At 52.4% G+C, this 16,532-nt stretch overlaps 1 protein-coding gene across 5 annotated transcripts in view; it reads left to right on the forward strand.

Annotated features, from left to right (window-relative positions):
- Positions 1-16,532, forward strand: part of Iqca1 (IQ motif containing with AAA domain 1) — a 134,115-nt gene that overhangs the window by 76,039 nt on the left and 41,544 nt on the right. For all 5 annotated transcript variants that reach the window (XM_005395314.2, XM_013519968.1, XM_013519966.1 and 2 more), the window contains exons 9-13: positions 4,818-4,893; positions 10,113-10,219; positions 10,397-10,495; positions 12,341-12,402; positions 15,987-16,069. In XM_005395314.2, the coding sequence (XP_005395371.1) occupies positions 4,818-4,893; positions 10,113-10,219; positions 10,397-10,495; positions 12,341-12,402; positions 15,987-16,069 (427 nt within the window). The remainder of the gene's footprint in view (positions 1-4,817; positions 4,894-10,112; positions 10,220-10,396; positions 10,496-12,340; positions 12,403-15,986; positions 16,070-16,532) is intronic.

The following is a 16,532-nucleotide window of genomic DNA, read 5'->3' on the forward strand; positions in this document are numbered from 1 at the left end:
ACTGCAGGAAGTCTGAGGACCCCACGGGCAGCCCAGGGGGCAGAGTTGGAGGACGCATCCCCATCACGCTGCTACCTGGCAAGACCCTCGTGGCCAACACTCAGGAAGAGTTTTCAGCTGAACAGGTGACTGCAGGCACAGTCACTGCCAAATTAAGGCAAGGTCCGAGAGCCAGGAGTTCGGCCACAGCAGCTAAAGAGATACACATCAAAACAGAGGCCATGTTATACCTATTCCCAGGGCAAAACACGGTCAGTCCTTGCATTTGTGCTGTGATACACCAAACAGGCAGCGCATGCAGGTAGGGAAAGAAGGTAAGGAAGAGCTGCTTGGACAGAGGTGCTGTTTTTCTTTTCCTCCTTTACTTTTAGTGTTATATGGGGCTGTGATGGAGTCCCTCGTGCAGCGAATAAGCATTTTTTACACAGCTGACAACATGACTCCGCCATGAGGCAGCAGAAGTCAAGTCTGCGCAGAGCAGCCCTTAGCGACCGCTGCCGGCTCTGCAGGTTGAAGGCAGCAGCAGCTCTGTGCGCAGGGTCCGTACCAGGACTCAGGGGGCTTGCTAGGAGCACAGGCTCGTCCAGGGAACAGGGTTAAGACAACGCAGAGGGTGTGCAGGGTCCAGAGCCAGGAAGCCCAGCCACCCTGGGCTGGAGTGGGGAACTCTCAGGAGTCGGGTCCACAGGCCAACTCCTTCATCTGTCCCCTCTGCAGGCACCCGTAGGTGCCCAGGGTCCCCATCCACGTCCTGCCCCCCGCTGGCCAGTGCACCTGTGCTTTCCCATCAGAAGCAGAGTGCTATGTCTGGTGGCGCCTGTCTGCAGAGCTTCTCAGATGGAGCTTCCATCTGTTGGGGCAGCCTCCAGCCACACGGCTAAGAGGTTTCCATCAGAAAGGGCACATGTATAACCCCAGCACTCTGAGAGGCTGAGGCAGGAGGATTGCAAGTTCAAGCCTAGCCTGGGAAATCTCGTGATTTAATAAGAACTTGTCTCAACACAAAAATGGCTGGCAATGTAGCTCTGTGTGAAGGCTGTGGGTTTGATCCCTAGTACCACAAAAGGGTGTTGACAACATGCTCACCATACTTAGGTGACCCCATCCCAGTAAAAGATCCCTGGAGGGAGAAAAAGACTTTGGGATTCAGATGGCAGAGTCAGACTTCCTCACGCAACCTTCCCCCGACCAGACCCCGCCACAATGGTCAAAATGGGCAACATATTGTCATCTAGCAAACCCCAAGACGTTATCAAAAACAAAAGTCTAGTTAGAATGGTGAGCAGAACCTTCCCATGGCTCTTTCCCCTCTAGCTAAGAAGTGTCTCTCTCCATGGATTAGTATTCAGCCATAAAGAAGATTGACATCATGTCCTCTTCAGGAAAATGGATAGAGCTGGAGACCCATCGCGCTAAGTGAAATAAGCCAGACTCCAAAAGACAAGCGTGCTGCGCCCTCCCCAGGGGTGGACTCTTAAACGATGATGTGAATGTAGAGGGGAGACCCTCATTACACAAGAGGAAGGGACTGAGGGGAGGAAAGGGTGTAAGGGGGTGGATACGAGGGAAATATATGCACTGAAACCCAGTATTTTGTAAAATTAATAGGCACTCACAAAAGTAGACTTTTTTAAAAACAGGGTCTAGCATAACGAAACTTACATCATTACCTCCTGAAAAGCTGTGTCCTCTTAAGTCATGGGAATGTCTAGCATTTGCCAGTCTAAATGATCCGGATGAGATGTTTCCAAAACTGGCCTGGCAGTATTTTTTCCCCTTGGGAACCTGACGTGTGTTATAAAAATGAAGTTGCACAAGCAGACTTGTGAGCGTGATGTTTACGTACGTGCCCGAGCGCCTGTTATACATGAGGCTGGGGCTGGGGCTGGTTCTGTGCGGAGCAGGGACCCTGGACCTGAGGGGGTGCTCGAGGGCCGGACCTCCAGGAGTCCCATGCCCGAGAGCAGGGAACAAAGCCGCACAAGTGGCCGGCAGTGTGTGCAGAGACACCGGCTCTGGGAAAGGCGCTGTGGTCAGCACAAAGGCGGCACAGGGCCTCCCCTCCTTCTCCACCCCTGTTCCAGCGCCAGCGGTCCCCCGAGGCCAAGCTCTCTCTGACACATGGCTCCAGGTCCTGCCGAGGCCCTCCTCCATCCCTGTCTCCTTGCTGTCTCTCTGTCTGTCCATCTGTGTCCCTGTCCCCACCCCACGCCTCCCCTGGGTCTGCCCACTCCTGCTTGGGACTCCCGGCACACTGGGCCTCCCCGCCAGGGCCTCATACCCACTCTCCCCTCGGCTGGGAATACTCACCCTGGGCTCCCTGCCCTGGGGTCCTCCTCTTCCTCTTCTTTATCCATGCACGAAAGCATCACCCCAGTCTATGGGGCTCCCGACAGCCAGTATGACGCAAGCTGAGCATCAGAAACAGAAACGCCCATAACGGACAGCAACACATCGGCTAAAAAGTGACAAAGGTCCCCGAGTCCCTAGTGAGAGCTGGAGAGGTACAGAATGAAGCGGGGAGGGAGGGGTAGAGGGGAAAGCGGAAGGCGAGGAAGGGAATACATAGTATCTCTGAGAAGCCAATCAGAGCGTCTCTGAATTTCTCTCAGGCCCTGAACCACCTGTTTCCTCCAGGACACGGCTTTTCCACTACGGGTCTCTTCCACGCTCTCCCTGCAGGGTGTTCTCTCACGACTGGGTGTCGTTGTAGCCAGAGCAGGACAGTCAGTAAGCCTGGGCACTTACAGGGGCATCAGGCACTTACAGCCCGGCTGGAGGAGTCCTAGAGCTCAAGGACGGGGCGGCTGAGCACAGGTGGATGTCAGGGTACAGGGAGGTGCAGCTCTGAAGGCCAGCTGGCCACTGACCGCGCCATGGGGGAGGCATCTGATGACAGAGGCCCCCGGAGCCCTGGAGGGGCCTGAGCCACCCTGTGGCTGGGACAGTGCTGCGCTGGCTTCTGAAGTAGCTGACGGCCAGGGCACCAGGCCAGATTTGCTCACACAGGAGGCAGCGTTGCCCATGACAGCAGGCCTGGGCAGCCCTGGACTGGGCACGCGGGTAGAGCTCAAGGGTTCCTGCCCCAGCACTGCCATGGCACCCTTTCCTGCTGCCAGGCTGTGCGGTGGGCAGTCCCAGCCAGCCCAGGGATGCTGGCACTGGGGTGCACTAGCAGATGGTTCTGCAGGAGCCTCTTCTTATCCCGGCGTGTGCTAGGGGACAGTCACCAGCTCCTCAGCTGAGCCGCACGGCGGGAGAGCATGAGCATGGCTGTGAGGTGGGAGAGAGGCTGCGAAGTGCTGCAGCCCTGAGTCCAGTCCCCAGTCCTGAAGAGAAAAGTGGAGAGTTTGTGAGAAAATGACTCACACTAAGCGGCTCTCCGCTGACCAAGACTGTCTTTCAGATGCCAAAGCAAAGAATCGGGCTCAGAGCGGACAGTTCTTGGGATGATCATGTGATTTTTTTTTTTTTTCTTTTCTCAGCAGCCCTGGGGTTCCATCCCCAGCAGGCACTCAGCCACTGAGCTACACCCGCAGCCCTGTAATGAATTTCACATAACATAAAGTGAGCCATCAGAGTGGACATTCAGAGGCACGGGTGCGTCCACGCAGTGGTGCGAGCATCCCCTCCACCTGGGCTGAGCCGTCCACGCCGCCTCGGGCGGAGACCCTGTTCCCTTTAAGGACCTGCTTCCCACTTCCCCCTCCAGCCCACTTGGGTCCCTGGCAGCCTCTGCCTGTTCTCTGGCCTGTAGATTTGCCTCTTCTCAACGGCTCATGCAGATGAGATCCCATACCGCTCAGTGGTTGTGTGCAGCTTTTCTCGTATAGCCCTTCCAAGACCCATCCTTGTCCCGGTGTGTGACTAATAGCGCCGCGTTTTATGTATCCATTTGTCCATGGCTTGAACATACGCATCCTATGTTCCTGTTTCATCCACAAATGTTCATTAAACGCCTCATGCATGGGCAGGGGTGCTGGCTCCCAGGCTGATGCTGCCTGTGCTCACAGCCCTGAGTCTGCTGGGGACCCGGATGATGGTCACAGGCAGAAGATGTGCGAGAGGTGTGGGCAGCCCACAGCCTACATCGGAGGGAGACCTTCCTGGAGCAGAGGAGGCTGTCCCAGCTCACGGCTGGGAGCAGGTGGCCGTGGAGAGTAGGGATGCAGGGCACTTGGCTGGGGCTCAGAGTGGAGCCCCAGTAATCTCACATGCAGGTGCAGGTGGGGAGCCACCTATAATCTCGGTGCAAACCTATGTGGCCAGACTCTCCTGGCTGTGGTCCAGGGCCCAGGGGAGAGCAAGACCCAGTACCGCAAGGAAGCCAGGCCCTCAGCACTGGACTGTGGCTCACAGCTGGCTTCTGGGCTCAGTGAGGGGACAGGTGAGCAAGAGGAGGGGACACTGCTGTATAGGGACAAGCCTGGAGCTGGCAAGTGACACAGCGGGGCACAGGACAGGAGCAGGTCCCAGCAGGGTTAAGGGGACACAGTGACAAGGGAGAGGAGGCAAGCTGGGAACTCCGTCTCATCCGCCGAGAAGGAGCCAGATCCAGAGAAGGACCAAACCTGAGCCGGGTCTTGAGGAGGTCACCGAGGACAGAGGGCAGTGTGGGCAGGGGCCGCCTCAGGGAGCCTCAGCATCACGCCCTGCCAGGCGGGCACAGCCCTGCCTGCTGCCCCAGTGGATGGGCAGGGTGCGACCTTCATGACTCCAACCACCATGGCAGCTCTGGCGTGTGTGTATTTTGTTGTCTGGCCTTGGCAGAAAAACTGTGCCTGTAATTAACAGAAACATTGTTCTCCTCCAAACAGGAAGAAGATGAGGAGTGGAAAATGTCGCCAAGTGTTTTCCTTCAGTCGTTGCAGGAAGGAAACAGCTTATACAAAGGTCAGTCGAGGAGAGAGCTTGAGGTAGCCAAGGCGTCACTCTGTCCACCAAGCACAACACACTGGCCCTTGTGCCCACGTATGGGGGGACTAGGGAGCGGGTCAAGAGAGGCCGTAGGTGAGCACCCCACAGTAACTCTGTCACTGGCTCCTTTTGGTGGCTTACGGCGGATAACTGGTAAAAAAGCAAGACACATACAGCAGGAGAACATGCTGGAAACTTCTACCCTGTTTTTTGAAAGCTTAAGACTTCAGCTGACCATTCGCTTGCTTAGTGACAGGCAAGGGAGGTATTTTCTAGACTGTTTACACAGCGAAAATGGATACCATATGCACAGTGAAATGTCTTAATCCTATTAGACTAAGACATGCGCCTGGATCCCGACACATAATTCTTTCGTCAGTTGTGGAGCATGATTACCACAGCCATGATCCGGCCAGACCTGTGAGTGTGTGAATTGGTCTTTCAGACAGTTCCATTATAATTTGCTGGAACTATTATCCAATTCCTCTATTTCCACCCCACCCTCAGGATAAATCCCAACACAGACTGATCCGTCCACATGACCCTGGTGATTAGCGCTACGGTAGAGGTTCCTGAAAATTGCAGTGAGGACATGAAAGAGTGTTTCCCGCATCAGCCCGTCACGTGCCTCCTTCCTGTCCTGGTCTGATCTGAGTAGCACTGGTCCTGTTATTGAATTTAAGTGGACTCAGCTTTCACCCCAATAAATGGTCTCCATCCTGTGCAGTATCAATATAGTCACAGACTTGATGCGCTAATGATAAAAGAAAAATGTCTAGGTGCCACCCTAAGTTTTCTTACAGACCCCTGGTAGCAGGGAGGGCACCACAGTGCAGGAGATGCTGAACTGAGGCAGAGCCCAGAGGGAGCCGTGGCATGGACAGGCTTTGGAACCTGCTGTCACGGGGGAGGCAGGAGGTCACGGGTCAAGTGGCGTTTATGAAGAGCCCACAGCAGGCAAGGCCAGCTGTTTCCCGTGTCCATCCTATTTAACCTTCACATCAACGAGGAGAGGCACACAGCCCTCCCGTGGGCAGGTACCCGTAGGAGCCCCATTGCCTCCAAGCCTGAGATTCACTGGCTCGGCAAGACACAAAGCATCGGCTTGCGTATTCACTCAGCAGACACGGACTGAGTGTCCCCAGCGTGTCCCTAGCAGTGCTGTCCTAGAGATCTGAGGTAGAATCTGCTGTCAACACGCTCACGTGTGGAGTGTGGCAGTGAGCAGTGGGCTGGGAGAGTGGCAGAGCTGTGTAGACGACAGCAAAGACATCCACCGAGTCCAGCTAGGACTCGCAGCAGTCACCACCGCGGGGTCACGGGCCAGGCTGGGGTTCCTCCATACAGCAGCGCAGACGACACTGCTTTACATCGCATCCCCCTCTGGCCTTTACAGCCACCTCCCCTGCTTTGAACTCTGCTCAGTGCCTCCCACCAGCACCGCAGGTGACCGTGTTCCACGCCCTCCACTCCACATAGCGCGTCCTCCGGCCTCCCCTGGCCTCCACTGGCTTCCTGCCACTCTCTGGCTTTCTTGTTACTCTCCCTTTGGTGGAGCCCGTTCTCAGGGAGGTCCTGAAAAGGGACAGCTCTGGGAGTGTCAGGTGCCCTGGCCCCAAGTCATTGTCCTGTTCAGAGTTGAGAGGAATTGAGGGGCTCTGAAGCCTCCTGTTTCCACAACTCATGTCACCTCCTGAGCCCCACTTCCTGTCGGACCAGGTGGACACTGGGTTCTCATAGGAACACGAACCCTATGACAAGCGACACCAGCACACAGGTGCCTGCCATCCCCTTCCTGCACCAAGCCCAGCACCATCCTCAGCAGGCCAGCACACTGTCTGTCCTCTGCTCAGAACGCTTGCCCTTGCAGGCCTGGAACCAGGGTGAAATGGCATTCTCCACCTCCCCAGCCACCAGCCCAGCTGTGTTTGCACCGCTGGTCTTGGAGTGGAGGCCATTCTTTTGTTCTCTGGCTTTTTATAGTGCTCAGTCCCCTCTGTGGGCTGGGCCTTCCTCCAGCAGCTCCAGGAAGTCAGGATTTAACGACTGAATATGGTCCCGGTCTTCTGTAGTGAGTGCGTGGACATGAGGATGAATGCCATCCAGCAGGGTGACGGGGACTTTTTTACTATCCTTTTACCACTCTGGATTTGTTGCAGACAATACGCGTGCATTGTTTTGACAAAGAGTAAAAATTGGGGGAGAAATCAGACCTTCACCAGGCAGGCAGCTCCTGCAACCTGCCAGCCCTCCTGGGAAGGCTCTTGACACCGCCCCCACTTTTGTGGCCTGTCCTTTCCCTGAGGGCTGGGAAGCGCTCCCCCAGCTGGGTGTGGGGCCCTTGGAGGTGCCAGGTCTTCCTTACCTTAGAGAAACCAGATCTCTTCATTTTAGAAGTCTTTTCTTTCAAATCAAAGGTTTTCCTTTCCAAATGGGACATTAGCATTTTAATCACTCAGATTAACCCCCAGCTCCCTCCTGCACCACCTCCCAACGTGTGAACCGGCCGGCCCGCTTTTCACATTCTTGAGATAAAAGCGCCTTCTCTCTCCAGGAGCAAGAGTGGCACTTGCTGCCCTTTGAGGGTCGGGAGCAGCTTCCTGCATGTATAAATGCCCATGAAATTCTTAAAGGGATTGAAAAGTGGCCTGTGCAAAAGTGTCATGAGAAAAGCAAAGTTCCAGCGGAGAACTCAATCCATTAAAACCGTCGAGAGGAGAAATCAGAGAAAAGCTGCCTTGCAGTGCTTTATTTTGCAAGGAATCTCAACTGCAGCTTGGGAATGTGTCACTTGGGACTGTTTTCTTTTTCCATAAATAATCATATCATGTTTTCTTGTTGCTAAGTAGTCTGTACTCCTTTTATGACAAAATAGGTTGGTCCCCCGAAATAGGCTGGTTTTGAGGAAATGTACAGCATGAAAAAGAAAAGTAGCTCCGTGTAAATAAGAGAGCTCTTTGGTTCCAAGCGCCTTCATGTAACAAGTGTGTGTTCCTTTCGTCCATACTTCAGAAGTCCTACAAGGGGGAGATCTGCTGGAAAGAGTTACTGTTAGTAAATAGCACATTATAGCACATTATAGCACATTAAAGCCTTTTCTGCTATTTTCAAGGGGGAAAAGTTTACCACTTTGAACACATTTTTTTAGAAAGTATGTGTTATTCCTGCATTTTAAAGTGATCTGCAGTTTAAGCTCATGTAGAGTTCAGAAAATGTGCTAAAAATGAGTGGTCACCTTCAAATGCAGACCCCAGAACTCGGCTGTGTTTCTGCTGCTAGCAATCTACAAGCAAACGGCAAGTCACCCTCTGTGGGATTCTAACAAGGAGCGTGCGCGGAAATAACATCAGCAGAGTGTATTCTTTACACCAGTGCGATACTAAAGACACGCTATGCGGCACGTTTCCTGGATCCTAGTGCCACCTGGCACACCCAGGAAAGATTCTTTTCCAAGTAGAAACTCGGCCAGGCCTCCCAGCCTCCCCCTGCATGCCCACCCCACCTGTCTGCTCCGTGAGGGTCCTGGACCTCTGGTTCCTGTTCCCTGCCCCAGCGGGTGATAACACCCTCTGAACTTCGGTGTTCCCTCCTGGGCCCTGTGCCTGGTCCCTGGACCACGGCTCATCTGGCGGCCCTGTCTGGGGAAGGACACCGGGGTGAGTTGCTTTGATGAAAAATTTACCGCGGTTGTGATTTAGTTTTTGTTTATTTCGCCTAAGTCCACGGCAACCTTTTTAGGGGAAAGTTGGGTCTTTTGTGCATGGTGATTTTCAAAAGCTGCCCCTCCTCAACCTCGTGTCCCTAACAGGCTCCTCCGCGTCTCTGGGTGGCAGAGACCTTGGTCCGCCTTGGTTGCTCCCAGCCCCGCCCAGCCCACTCTGCTGCTTTCTGTGGCAGAGGCAGGTGAGCCAGAGGCTGTCAGTGAAAGACACATGACCACTAGTCTCCCTCAAAGCCCCCCTGCCTTCAAACACACGTATCACATCATTCTTTCCACTTTCTGCAGCAGCTCCGCAAGTCTTGGCTCACGGCTTTAGTTGTGCTGTTGTGGCCGCCTCGATGTCCTGAATGGATTCAAAACATTGACCTTGTGTGTTCATTTTGACTTTGGGGAAAGCCAGAAGTCGCAGGGTGCCTGACCCCTTCAGTGAGGTGGATGAGGGCACACCACAATGTTCTCTTGAGCCTGTCTTTCTACTAGATGACACTCGGCAGCAACATTTACCATATTTTTGATCATACCTCATAAAGACACTCAGAAAAGAGGACTCCAGAACTGCTTCTGACAGTGGCAAGAATGATGGGATGAATGTGTTCGAAAGGAGAGGAAAAAATTGGGGTGGGGAGTTAGCAGCAATGTGCCTTTTACTACAATTTTTTTAAAAATTTAAACAGACAGTGTGTATTTTGATCTCACAGCATAGATTCCAGGAAGAGATTTCATTCCCTAAAGTGTCAGGGCTCCTCTTCAGCAGGGGACCCCCCAAGTCCTACACCTCTGACCCAGCTGCCCACGCTCCCACATGCATTTTGTGTCCCCCTTCTGAAAAACGAGCTCTGTTTCAACTTAATTGAATGATACAAACCTACCCTTACCTTCTCTCAGGTCGTGTTTCTCTCGGCCCAGTCTCCTAACCACCAGGATAAGGCAAAAGGAGGACTTAACATATGTGTGATTTCAAAAACATCCCAACAGAAATTTAAAAGTAGAGCTGTTGAATCCGGGGACAGTACTGGATTTTTGGTGTGTTTAGTGTTACCTGTTACATGACAGGGCCAGTGTGAATTGCTGACATTCAACAGCTAACAAAATCTTTCACATCTCAGTGAATCGTATGAATAATACAAGTAATAAATACATTGCAAAATAGAGACTTATAATTGTTAGAGACTTATAATAGAGACTTATAATATGTTCCCACATGAACATATTGCCTTCCTGTGGTTCTAATAGTATAGTAGGATACTGACTGCATCATACCTTTTTACCTGATGTTTGCACATTGGCAGTGTCTTCTTTTTTACAAGATATTCCGTCATGTCTGTGAATCCCATCACCCTCCAGCTTATTTTATTCAACTTTTACTCTGTGCATTAGGACAAGAAGATTACACTTGTGCTTGTGTCACAAGAACTGCTTTCAGGGACCCGCATGTTTCATTATTTTCCATTTTCTCTGTCCTCCTGGAATACAGACATGTGGATGAATAAAGACGAATCTTGGAATTTTCCTCAGGATTACGATCCAGAACTGATCAAGCAGGAGAAGCGGAAGGAGTTAGAGTCAGAGATAAGAGTGCAGGTATCCTACATTTACCCTGTCGTGAGAGCAAGTCATTTACTACAGTCATTGTGCTTTTCCCACTCTCCTGCGGATGACCTGCCCCAGAATTTAAGTGATTTTTACATTTCACCAAGAAAACCCAAGGCATAATCTTAAATTCAAATGTTTAAAAGCCTATGTTTTATTCCCGCCTAGGTTGACGAGTTAATGAGACAGGAACTAAAAAACCTAAAACTAGCTGTGAACAAAGAAATGGAACTTCCGGTCAAAGAAGGAAGGAGGAAAGGGAAGAAGGTGAGGCCTGAATGAGGGCGGGTGGGAGGCTCCATAACGGAAAGGAGCCCCTGCCAGGTACAGCAGGTCATGAGGGCCACCAGCAAGACCACCTGGCTGCCCCCAGGATGCCTCACGGGAAGGCATGCCTTCCCCTGGCACATTCAGTTGGTCCCTCATCTGGCCTGCAGGGCTGTGGGCTCACACCGGGCTGAGCTCAGCTCCCCTCAGCTGACCTCCCTACCCTACTCAACTGCAGATTCACATCAGCCAAGGCCCCCAGAGGAGCTGGAGCATGTGCCCTAAATGTCCTTTGCCTCTCCTGTGGCTCGTCCTGCAGGGGAGGCCAACAGCAGCGAGCAGGATTGTGAGAGGGGGTCACAGTGAAAGGCGCCAGACGAATCAAGCCCTGAGTTGTCCCGTTCCATCTCACAACTGTGCCGAGTGGCCAGCTGCATCCAGGCACCGGGTCCACTTCCTCGTCACCCCGCTCCACCTTCATCCCAGCGGCAGCCCTGCCGTCAGGGCCAGAAGGCTCAACAGAGAAATGCCGCAGTCGTGCTCTGCCACAGTGGGTGTCAGTGCGCCGAGGGGTTGCGGCTACACGTGTCCTTGCAGGGTTTCCCGAGCCCAGCTCTTCAGCCCGGGTCGCTCGAGGGTAAACTTGCAAGACAGGACTGGAGGAGGACAGAATTCCGTAGGCTGAAACTTAAGTAACCACACCCAGTCCCCTCGGGAGAAAGAGCGTTGGCCACGGGGAATGAATGCAGGAAAGAAAGAGCCCAGGAGTCCGAGGGACGGAACTGGGCGGAACGTGTAAGCCAGCACCGTCCAGAGAAGAGGATTTGAGCAGAGCGTAGCCATGGCCCAGAGACGCCTTTACCAAACATGGATCTGATTTGGCCTCTCCCCCTTTCAACTCTGCCCTGGTGTCCTAGTCCCCCAGGAGTCAAGAGTTCGGTCTTCTGCTGGACCTGCAGGGACCACTCCCGCCTGACCGCTGCCTTCTCCTCCCGCTTGCAGTCATCCACTGACCTGCCCCGCTGTCTCTCAGAGGCACTGTGCCCCCTGCCTCCCCCAGGACCTTTGCCCATGCTGTTCCGTCCCAACTCCACTCTCCTGTCCCCAAGCTCAGGCCTAGGTAACTCCCACTCATCTCACACGACTCGGCCCCAGCCTCCCTCCTCAGGAGCGGGTCTCATTGCTCTGCATGTGCACGATCTCATGCACCATGTCCTTCTTGTATTTCATCACAAGGCAAATTCTACAAAACATATAAGAAAAATAAACACTACTCCTTCTCAACCTGTTCCAAAAAAAATAGAAGAGAGCCCAGCAGCACCCTGAAAACGAAGCCAGATAAAGGCGATCCTGCTTCGAGGGTGGTCCCTTCCTGCTCCCTCTGTGGAGGGAGGGTGAGCAGCTCTTCCTCTCCACCTCTGGAAGCATGGGAACCTGTGCCTGCGGTCGGAGCCCTTGGGACCGCATCACCCCCAAATGCCCAGCTCCTCATGACATCACCTTGGGGGTCAGGAGTGAACATTTGAATCCTGGGGATCAAACTTTAGATCATGGTAGGTGTCAGAGACGAGTACAGCTTCATTCTCCACCTGTGCCAGAGCCCAGGAAGAGGGACAGAATGCCCAGGGCCCACTGGGAGTCTGGGCCCAGGCAGGTTCACCCACGGAGACCTGCCCTCTGTCCCCTTGAGCCACAGCCACAGCAGCACCGCAGCCCAAGTTTGGAGTCACACGGCTCACACCCCCACACCCTGCCCTAAGACACAATTTGCCTGGCTAACTTTAGGGACGGTTCACTTGCTTGTTTTTACCTAATTGTTCTATTTCCATTTTCTTTCTGCCAAAGAAAGGGAAGAAAGGCAAAAAAGGGAAAAAAGGGAAGAAAGACAAGGACCTGACCGCTGACAGGTAAGAACCAGGCAGGTGCCTTCCCTTGGGTGGCAGGTGGGCAGGGGCAGGGAAGGTGGCAGGAAGCCAGGAACCTCCCTTCCTGTCCTGACACAGTGCCTCAGTTTCCCCCCAATGCGATGTAGGGGGAACAAGCCCAGGGCAAACCTTGGTGCCCATCGCCTCTGAGTTCTTGGAACTTGACTGAAGTTTCAGAGCTCTCGCAGGAGAGGGAGAGGGCAGCGTACTTTGAAAATTGCTTAGGAAATAACACCGTGGTGGAACTCTGAGGCCAGACTGAGGCTCCGGTCCAGCGGGGCAGAGACCAGCCCTGCCCAGCAAGCTGCGTCCTGTCTCTACACAGCGTGAGGCAAGTCCCCTACGGACCTCCCGCCCCGTGAGTTTCCTCCGCTTGAGTATGAATATGCGACTTTCATCTCTCGTGCTGAGATACTGAGAACAGATAGCAGCCAAGCCTAGTGGCTCTCGCTTGGCTGTAATCCCAGCACTGTGGGAGGCTGAGGCAGGAAGATGCTAAGTTCTACCCCAGACCTGGGTAATTTACTGCGTTAGTGAGACCCTGTCTCGAAATTTTAATTAAAAAGAGAAGGAAGAGGCTGAGCTATAACTCAGTGTGAGGGTTCCGGGTTCAGTCCTCACTACTGCCACAAATACCTCGCACCTCATTTTCAAACACCATCAAGGAATTAAGTTAAAATCCCCAATCAATGGGCAGCAGGAATTTCTTGCCTTGGGCTCTGCTCCCAGGCGAATCTGTGTTGCTCGCAGTGGGGCTCCTCCCAAGCTCTGCTCCAGCAAGATCCATCGGTGAGGAGGCCCCCTTGAGCTCTCTGGGGTGTGGAGGGGGAGCAGAGCTCCAGGGTCCCATTTGTGGACACCTCAGGGAGGCGATGGGCACCCTCAGACAGCAGGGGGTTCCCCTCTGAGGTTGCCATATTTGGGGACAGGTTCAGGTTGAGACCCAGAGTCCCAGTTCCTGGGGACAAGCATCTGTCCATCTGCACACCAACTGAGTTGGCTTCCAGGGCAGCTCCTGAGGACAGGGGTGGGTCCCACTCATCCCTGGAGGAGGACACACAGTGCCACGGGTGTCCCATTGCAGATCTTCAAGGCTGCTTTGTTCCTTTGCTGTCTCATCCATCCCAAAAGAGAGCACAGTGATGACAAAGCAAAGCCGAGACCACATGGGGAACCACATGGCCCCTGAGCTGCGTGACGCACTCCCGCTTTCCTGCATGGAAAGTACGGCTTTGCTGAATAAAACGCTACCAAGCGGCACGGACCGCACGTGCGGCTCGGGGTCCCGGAGGTGGCCGTGACCATAGTCTCAGCATGCGCCCCCTTACGGTGCTGCGATCACAGAGGCACTGCACACGGCCCTCCTCTGCCTTGCACACAGGGCCGTACCTTGTGCTCCTCTTGTCCAGAAACACCTGGCGTCTCGTTCCTGAAAAACTTTGCATTTCAGTTTTAAAGACCCTGTATCTCTCCACTCGGGTAGCTCTGCCGTGGCTGTCACCAAGCTAACCCCCAGCACAGTGTTGCCATTGTAGCTTAAGGCGATTTGAGAGTGGAAGACACTTTATTCCATAAGAGAAGGTTATTTCACTGGAAAAAAGTCCAAATAGAGGTTTGTGGTAGGGGCTTCCTAATATATTTTGTTCTGATAATTTTAGGGAATTGTCTTCAATTTTATGTTACTTTATGCCTGTGTTACGTGTCTTCATTAGATAATTACTCAAGTTAAAACACTCTAGGTGCTGTTTCCTTGATATAGGGCAGGCACTGTTTTAGTTATTTTTCTTGTTGCTGGGACAAAATAGCCAACACCTAAAGTTAAAAAGGAAAAGGTCTACTTTGCTCACAGTTTGTGGAGGTTTCAGTCTGTCATCGGCTGGCCTCGAGGCAGGGTGTCATGGCGGATAGATCTCACAGAGGAGGAACATTCATGGCAGGCAGAAGCTAGCGAAGCAACAAGGGGCCTTCACAGGGTCTTTCTGCCCCTTTTATCCTCTGTGCAGGCTACTGCGATTAGGGCAGTGCCCAACCAATCAGTGGACCAATTTAGTAATCCCCCCCCTTAATCCCAGCGTGGCACCGTGAATGACTCACACACTCTAGACCCAGCCACCTTCAAAACAGCTCCACTGTCACCACACGAGGCTGTGGGGGGACACCTAGACACAAGTGATAGTACCCATATGCCACTACAGTCAAGCCTTCCTTAATTTTCAGCAGTGGGCTTACTCTTTTAAATATATCTGACCCCAAAGACTGGGTTCACTGCATTGGCCTGAATCCCCACCAAGTTTGGCTTGAGTTTAACAGACATCTTTGGATCTTTTTTAATCACACGCAACTGGATCACAGAACAGTGGTAAGCTGTTTAAGCAGAGCTACATGTACAATCCCCAGCCTAAAGAAAGACAAGAGTGCGATGGAAAATTTTTTAAAGTAAAGACAAAACACCTCAAAGGATCCTGTTGTATAATACTTGAGCTGTATTCATCTGAATTCCAGCAAACCAAACTCCAGTCACTGTCTGTGGGGATTTCGTCTTTAATTAGGATACTCCACATTTTTTTTTTAGTTGGTCTAAATTGCCAGTATGCTGGCTAGGTGCCCAAGCCCCTCCCGGGAGAAGGGGTTTTGACTTCTGTACATATTGCAAAAAAGTAATCACCCTCCTAACAAATCATCTCACACAGCTTTAGATGTTTTATCTTCCACTTAAGAATTATCTCCAGTGTAAGCTTTTGTTCCTTTTAGATATTTCTTTTAAACTATTCTACCATTACAAGGAAACATAAATTTCACAAAGGATTAACGATCTCCTATGACTAGCACATGCTAACTGAATGTATAATTATAGGCCCATTGTGTTGCTGTTACTGGGTGATTTCTAATTCATATTTCTGCCAGCATGCAGACTTGCAGAGTTATAGCTACTCTCGGACACCCAGAGATATAATTCTTATTAATAGGAAATGTCCAGTATGCACATGGGTCAGTGAAAGTATTTTTTTAAGGCCTAATTTATCCTCAAGTTGTAGAAACATTTCAAAAATCCAACTGTTTTTGTCTTAGTCAGTTTTCTCATTGCTGGGACAAAATACCCAGGTCCCACAAATTAAAGGATGGGAGGTTTATTTTGGCTCGGTGTGTAGAGGGTTCAGTCCAGAGTCAGCCGGCTCAAAAGCAGCACAGCTTGGCAGAGAGGAGCTGCTCATAGCATGGAGGAAGGAAGCAGAAAGTTGAGGAAAGGAGATGAACCCTGCAGGGCCACCGCCCCAGTGACCACCTCCTCCGACCAGGCTGCACCTCCCAAGGTCACAATACATGTAAACTCATCAGTGGGCTAGTCCACTGGTGTTTGTCACACCCCCACAATCCACTCACCTCCCAAAGGCCCGCCTATGAATGGGCACAGGTGGCTTTGGAGGGACATCTGGGTCTAAACCTCCCAAACTTGCCTACACGCTTTAAAGTAGCCGTGGTTTGAGTCAGTTGCATAGGTGACGACTGACAGACGCACTGCAGATCTCACGTGTGTGACCTTGTCTGACGCTGTGCTTCACCCCCAGGACCATCGAATCTCTGTACAGGGAGCTGGTGGAGGAAGGGCTGCTGATCCAGTCCCTGAAGGTCAACCTCTCCGATTACATTGGTAAGGCACACTGAGGACAGTGCATGTGTCACAGCACAGCCAGGGTCCCGAGGTCCAGCTGTGGACAGACGCTTCATTTGCGTCTTGGGCAACACCGAGGCCTGGCCCGTGCTGTCTCCTGGTGAATGTGGGTGAGGCTGAATTAACCTGAATCTCTAGGAGGATGCCGCTGTGAACTCATTGGGTCTCTTCACAATAACGGCCCACTTCTCTCGCTGTATGTGGTAGAAGCAGGTTTTTTAACCCGCTAGCCATTTCCTTGGTGCATTGGGGTTGTTGTTGTTGCTGCTGTTGCTGTGTTCTGTTCTGTTCTGTTCTGTTCTGTTTCTTCTGCTACAGGGCATTGAACCCAGGCCTTCACACACACTGAGCTACACCTCCAGCCCTTTACAGTGTTTTGGTTTTTAAACAGGATCTTGCTAAATTGCCTGGGCTAGGCTCAGACAAGAGGTTCTCCTGACTA

This window comes from Chinchilla lanigera, unplaced genomic scaffold (genome assembly GCF_000276665.1).
Source record: "Chinchilla lanigera isolate Chin_1 unplaced genomic scaffold, ChiLan1.0 scaffold00052, whole genome shotgun sequence".
Taxonomy (NCBI): Eukaryota; Metazoa; Chordata; class Mammalia; order Rodentia; family Chinchillidae; genus Chinchilla; species Chinchilla lanigera.